At 50.2% G+C, this 7,093-nt stretch overlaps 1 protein-coding gene across 3 annotated transcripts in view; it reads right to left on the bottom strand.

Annotated features, from left to right (window-relative positions):
* Window positions 1–208: 208 nt before the first annotated feature.
* LOC149366025 (adenosine deaminase-like) overlaps window positions 209–7,093 on the bottom strand; it is a 31,299-nt gene continuing 24,414 nt past the window's right edge. For all 3 annotated transcript variants that reach the window (XM_089550241.1, XM_089550285.1, XM_089550166.1), the window contains 4 exons: window positions 6,305–6,474; window positions 5,202–5,446; window positions 2,248–2,374; window positions 209–338 (listed from right to left, as the gene is read on the bottom strand). In XM_089550241.1, the coding sequence (XP_089406367.1) occupies window positions 237–338; window positions 2,248–2,374; window positions 5,202–5,446; window positions 6,305–6,474 (644 nt within the window). In that variant the 3' untranslated portion in view covers window positions 209–236. The remainder of the gene's footprint in view (window positions 339–2,247; window positions 2,375–5,201; window positions 5,447–6,304; window positions 6,475–7,093) is intronic.

The following is a 7,093-nucleotide window of genomic DNA, read 5'->3' as shown; positions in this document are numbered from 1 at the left end:
TGGCACTATTGTCACGCCGCTTAATTACACCTGAAGTTATTGCACAGTAATAACAAGCAATTTCGGCGATTTCTTACAAAGAGTTGTTCAGATGCTTAGTCGAAGCTGATCGCGGCATGGACTAGAACGATTTATTTATGCAGGCGCTTGGCGCTGCACGCAGACATATGACACTAGCGATGAATAACCTCAACACTTTCGTTGCTATTTATTTGTTTTTGAATCTGAGAAAAATTTTACGCGGCTGCCGTCTCTGCATTGGTGAGCCGTTCGTACTTCTGCTGGAGTTCCCATTTTTCATTCGCAGGTAAGAAGCAGGCGGATATGGCCGACCGGTTCTGTTGACAAAGGAAAAGAACGGAAGATGTTAAATTCGAAGGGGAGAAAAAGCGAGGTTCTCAGGCCGACGTTGCGCGTGCCTAAGAAATAAAATAATCCATGCGCCAAAAGAGCACTTCATAAGCGCTGGTACTTGTATGCCACGAACAATGCTGTTCTACCCATTTAGGTCACATTCCGTTTAACTGTTTTTTTGAAGCCATGGCGGGTTCATGATGTCGATGAGGCTAAATTCAGCTGCCCATGATGATGGTGCTTGTGGCGAGTTTTGATTCAAGAGCTGTACGAGTCGAGCGCGATGCTGTGCTGCGCGACACATCACGCAGAGTCCAGAGAGTTCCATGTGAGCTCCTCATAGGTTCTTCCAATGTAAAATTGGCATAACAATGAATTAGACTGTAACAGTGTCGTAACAGTGAATTAGACTGTTGAAGGTATTGACCAGTGGGTGAAACGAACCCAGTGGAACCCAGCTCCGCTTCTTGGCTGGACTTTTGTCATGTTCGCTTGTGTACGCGTATACTGGATTCACTAGGATTAATGGCTGCAACGTTGTGAACGCGCTTGCTTTTATGCGATCTGACATTGCCATCCTTCATTTGTGATTAAATAACAGATTACACAAGTAGTCACCTTCTTCATGATACCACACCTCATCGTTTTCTCGCTGACACGATCATGCTATCTTGGGCTGTTCAACTTTTCATCAACAAAAGGTTAGTGCTCATGCTGCCCACACAACCCAATTTCTCCACAAATGGCTCGCGCCTCTGCGCCTACGATCGTCATCCCACGTGACCGCAGATTACTGAAATACTCATACTTTTATCTTAATTGAAAACCAGGCATATTTTACCCAATTTGGCACTGCCCCTTATTTTATCGAAGCAGGGATGCCTTGGCTACCAAAAATGCCACACCTGCAGACGCAGACGGCAATGCCTTTAATCGACTGCTTTCTTTCGACCTCTACAGCATTTAGGAGGACCTTGCTGACCATGGTAGACGAAGTGACCTTACACACTGTGAGGCGGGGCTTCTCAATGCACTTAATGGGTTACTTATCCAGCTGGCTTAAGTTGGGAGGCGGATTTTCACTGGCGGGTGCCCGGCGGTGGCCTTTGCGGATGGCGGCATCGAAGCCACATTTTAAGGCGGAAGCCTTTAATGCCTCATCGTCGTAATCATTGTCGACAGAAATGTCACGCTTTTCGATTGGTCGAAATGGTCGTGACGTCACAGTGCGCGAATTTCAAACGGGGCCAACTGTACTTTGGCTAGTAACCATGCAACCAATTAAAGGGATGGTATAGTGATGCTCCAATTAAGTGGGAGTGATGTTAGTTAATTAGTTAATTAACCAATTAGCCTAATTAGCATTTCTAGTCAGACCGCATAAATAAATAAAACCGAGTAGGAAATTGGTCGAGTTGGGAGCCGAACCAGGGTTTCCGGAGTGCGAGACGAGCACGCTAACCACTCCGCCATGCCAGCTCGATGGTTTGGAACGAACAAAGGCTCGTCTAGTGAATACGGTGTCATCGTTCACTCCCATCTTCCTCCCCGTTGCGGCGAGGTTCAGGTGTCCATCGAGATAGGCGATACAAATACATACCCTTTCCTCAAAAACCAATTTACCGACGAGCAAGGCGTACAGCCGAACGGGGCGATGGCGTTCTGTGGACTCCCTGGCAGCGTTGCAAGATGCTGTCGCGTTCCACTCTTAGAGGCGAAGCTTTACATCTTATCCGCACATCAGTGAGACAAGCAGCAACATTGCGCTTAAGGCTTCCGCCTCAGCGCACTTTAGGTCAACAAAGTGCCCCCCTCAATTCTTGGTGGAACGAGGTAAGAACAACTCCGTGCTTCCTTATCGAGGTGCGTTTAAGACAATTACAGCTCACTCACACATCGCAGCAGGTCTTCGGGGGTGAGCCCGAAGCTGATCCCCAGCTCGTACTCGTCCTTGAGGGTGGTGTGCGTCATCACGGGGTCGTCGACGCTGAGCGAGAAGCTCGCCCCGTCACGCTGCAACCTGCGGTAAACAATGATCTGACGTCACGCTGAACACGATTATCTCGGAAGATGAGCTCGATAGATTGATGTACAGTTCAAGATCAGAAGCCGCAAATGCCCTTGAAAGGTGGCCCTCCAGCTATAGGTGCCGAGCTATATTGCTTAGAGGGCCAAAATATCAATGACGGTGGATGATGGTTGTCCAAGTCGCGGTCAACTGCCTTACACCTGCTAGAGCAGCCAGCAGGTGCACGCCGACAGCTCCTGAATCTTCGATTGCTGTCTTCTTTTCATTCATTTTTGTTTACCCTTTACGCGCATATCCAGTGGCCTACGTCTTGACGGAATATGTAAGTAAACGATTATTGTTGTTATTGTTCTGCATGAAAGCAACTTTCAGGCCTACAGGTTCAGATATTCCTGCCGAGTTTCTATTGGATTTTCAGGGAACTTATTTACTGAATACCAACCTTCGATGCAGAATAAACCAGCGGGCTCTTTAATTTTGCGTTTTCAGAAACGTATTTAGTGGAGTGCATGTGTCAAACATTGAAAGCGCCGTTCCCCAAAATACCCCCAGGACTCGGAAGCGTTCAGGTAACACCGTATTAAAAGCAAGGGCCGTAGGTTGCTATCACGCGCAAGGGCGGCGCTTGGTGGTGCGATGTTGAAATTCACCGGCGGACACGGAAGCTACAAGAGCTCCATGCCTAATGGAGCGCGGGGCGTGCGGCGGCCGTTCTCGGTGGTTGTCCCGAGATCGACACTTACCTCTCCATTCAATAGATGTCGCCAGTATGTCAGAGCACGAGAACGCGAGGAGCTGCAGTTGAGGGCAACCGGGTCAATAATTTTCTGTTGACAAACTCCACTGACCGCCCTCCTTCCATTTCTTCCTGCCATTATTGACCGATCGTTTACCCAACTTAGAAGGTACAAAATGCCAATACCAGTTGAAGTGTCTGGTAGTTCCATCTAGGAGTTCCTCTGCCGAGAATATTGGAGTAGCTGGGCGTTGTAACTGGTGATCGAAGTGTGGACATTGGGGCGGGTGTGTGGAGTGGGTAGGTATGGGCTTAGGACAGGCGTGTCTCACGGGTGCGACCGTGCATCACGGACGGCTGTGCACGGTCGCCTCTCCATCCATCGATGTAAAGGGCGACCCACATGGAGCGAACTTGCGCTGCGGATTTTGAGCGGCGCGGCGGAACGCGGACGCACCGCCGCTGTGCCGCACCACAAGAGGCGGAAAACGGGCGGCTGCCGCCAAACCGCTGCCGACAAAAACAAAAAAAAAAAGATTTGTAAGCTTACTCTAAAGCCATTGTTTATTGGAGGGCGCATTCTCACTATTTAGTTCAGCGTATGCTATCTCCCCTCTCCACTCCACCCCCACTCGGTTTCACCCTGCGCGCCGAGCCACCGGCAGCTGCTGCTAGCAGAGACGCAAAAATAGACAGCCTATAGTAGCGCCATCTGGTTCTCGGGACAGGAACCATTATTGTAAACTAACCGGCTCTCCTCTTAAGCCTAGAAGTGGGAGAATCGTCACTCTAAATAAAACAATAAGGCAAATTTATCACTTATAAGTTTTATTATAGGCAAGGTGAGACGAAGCGAAAAACCGGTGCTCCATTTACGGCCAGTGAACGCAGTGAAAAAGGCAGCAACAACGAGAATTCAGTCCGAAGCGAGGGGTCCGGCTTCGAAAGGCGCCGCCATGTTTGTCGCCGCGCGCGGGCAGAAGCTAGATGCGGGAAGAGAGCGCACTCATTGGTCCGCGCTGACAGCTCGCATTCGCCGCTTCCGGTGAGCGGCTGACCGCCGGGCGAACGTATCTAGCACTGCTTGGTCTGCGGCGAACGGCCGCCGGCGGCCAAGCGGCCGCCGCCGGGCGGCCGTACGCAGGTTTTCCGCGAGAAAACCGCTCCATGTGGGTCGGGCTTAAGGCTGGCATCCGCATGACATTAGTAGAAAGGGTGCGAAGAGTTTAAGAAGGGAGGGATGCAACTCCTGTCGCCACGACTGAAAATTTTGTGTTCGGACCGATTAGCTATTATTGGTACTAAAACAATAAACCAATCAGTGTGGCGCGTTGCCAGGACGGCGTGCGGGACGTCACTCCATTCTCACCAATCGGCGTGACGCGTTGCATTTTGTGTATTACACCGACGCCGCATAAACGAGAAACGTGGCCATAACAGATGTCGCTGTAAAAAGCACTGTGCGTATTAAAGCTTTCAAGCCGCTTCCCCCGCCCCCCCCCCCCCCCCTTCCTCCAAGCGTTGTCAGTAAATCGGCTTAAAGGGAAACTGCATAGGTTTTATAAATGAGCTTAAAAGGTTCGAATGTGTGAAACTTGCAGGTAAAGCATGCGAAGTCGTTTTGGGCTAGCACTTGAAATAGTGAAGTAATCACCGATTAAAATCCGGATGCCCTTCAAGCTTCTCCGCAGCGCACAACGCCAAGTGGGAGGTGCATGATGACGTCATCGAAGGTATCGGTACATTTCCAACGCACAAACGCCTGCTTTGAAGAAAAAAAAACAATGCCACCGAAGGCATACCCTGCAGAGTTGTTTGGCAGCGTCTAATGAGTCAGGGCAGGGTGTGGCTGAGAACAGCGATAATTTGAAATCATACCTTCCGTGACGTCACGCTGCATTTCCCTGCACTCCTTCGGTTCATTGAGGAGAAGCGCAAAATTCAATCGTCGATTACGTCACTATTTCAAATGCTAGTGCAATAACACTTGGCATGCTTTGCCTACAGCCTATATAGATTTGAATCCTTGAATATCGCGTAATTTTCAAAAAAGTGCTGAAGTTGCCCTTTTATGTCACGTACCTGACCACCGGGTGTTCGGCGGCGCTCCGGTCGACCGCGCCGGTGAGTATGCTGCTGGAGAGGCAGCACTCGAAGTGCACCCTGGCGGCCAACGCCCGCTCGTAGGCCTGACCTCCGTGCAGGACGGCCCGGTAGCCGTGACCGATGCGCTCGGCTCGCAGTTCGTGCACGGCGCGCAGAACGGTGGCCGGTGGGCCGGCCTCGCCCGCGTGCGCCGTCCGGTGCACGCCGCATTCGGCGGCACGCTGCGTCAGGCGAGAGATCGAAGTCGTGTAGAGTATATTGTTACGTAGCCGTTGGGGCTCGTAACCGGAAGGCTTTAATGGTTGACGTGGACGGCACCGGAGAACAAGCCAAGAGCAGCCAAGAAAGTGAATAGATAGAGAAGAACAGGAAAAAAATTTGCAGGGACACCCAGTTCCATTATTTTTTGGCAGCTGTTGATGATTTAACCGGAAGTCACATCATTTCCCTCCAGCCAATGGGAATGCTGCGTTCTGATGGCGTAACTTCTCTCGAGCCAATGGGAATGCCCTGTTATAGTGACGTCACTTCCCTCCAGTCAATGGGCGAAATTAATTTGGCCCCGTTGGCCTTCTAATGCTATCGCGTTAATAACAGTGTTGTGTTTTATGGCGCATAAGCGACTAAGGCTATCATGCGCCAAACGCATGGTTGATTTTGTCTACCTTGTGGAGAGGAGCTAAATTATGTTTAAAAGGCCGTAGTTTTCACAAGTCAACACCTGTACACTAGTGTATTTTCTCCTAAAGCGTAACCTAGGGTGAAAAAGGGTGAATAGTTTGTCGATCAAAAGGGGGAAGGGGATGTCTGGCAGGTGACACTGCGAAAGAAGCCAATGAAAAGATGGTATGGTATGGTATGGTATGGTATGGTATGGTATGGTATGGTATGGTATGGTATGGTATGGTATGGTATGGTATGGTATGGTATGGTATGGTATGGTATGGTATGGTATGATAGTGAATTTGTGGCGTCTCGCAGAATGTCCAAGAGAACGGTACAATTGGTTCTCGGCCTCACTCTTTCAGCCAAACCATCGTAACATGAGGACGGCAACTCAAAACCACGCACATGCGCACCTGAAACGTTTGGACGATGATGGGGTCGGTGACCTCCTCGCCGAACTCTCCCGTTGACGAAGGCGCGTCCGAGCCGTCGCGCCTCAACGCAACCGCGCCGCAGACGTCGATGCCGACCACGCCTCGGCCGCTGTACTCCCGGCACAGCTCCAGGACCTCCGGCGACCACTCTGTGAAACAGCACGTCATCAGCGCTCCAGTACTACGCAGGTGAATTAGCCAGTTAAGTTCCGTACTGGTCGACGAATGTTTATTCCGTTGATATAGCTACGTTATTTGTTAACACGCTAACCACGGCGATGCTACCCCAGCAAACCTTCTGACTTTATCATTCTATCTGAGCCTCAACCACCCTCGTCACAGTGTTTCCTTGGCAAACACCTCTACCTCTCGAAGCATCTTTTATGCTCGTTACATGTGCTGTTCTAGTCCACTTCCTTGTCTTGATGTCAGCTAGGACTTCAGTCGGCAACTGCGCACAGGACTTAACGTGAAATGAAAACAAGCTCAGGCACCCACTAGAACGGAATAAGTTTTCAAAACGAGTGATATTACAATGAATAGAATGTTACGGCGATGTTCAAAAGCAGGACGACGACCTTCTCGTATTTGTCTTCCAGTTCATTCCTTAGCTCAACCTCAGACCTTCAGATTAGTCCTGCAATTATTTCATTCCTGCAAGTCTTCGATCTAATGACGTTGCCATGTCGACAGGTGCAATAAGTTCTACAGCCGCTCCGCTTGGCCTCAGGGTACGAGGAGTGATCAAAGCTAGCTGGTGACGTCATG

The sequence above is a fragment of the Amblyomma mixtum genome, chromosome 1 (genome assembly GCF_055824585.1).
Source record: "Amblyomma mixtum isolate Tamu chromosome 1, ASM5582458v1, whole genome shotgun sequence".
In the NCBI taxonomy this organism is placed as follows: Eukaryota; Metazoa; Arthropoda; class Arachnida; order Ixodida; family Ixodidae; genus Amblyomma; species Amblyomma mixtum.
Note: the sequence above shows the minus strand (reverse complement) of the source record. Positions and strands in the feature narration are given on the sequence as shown.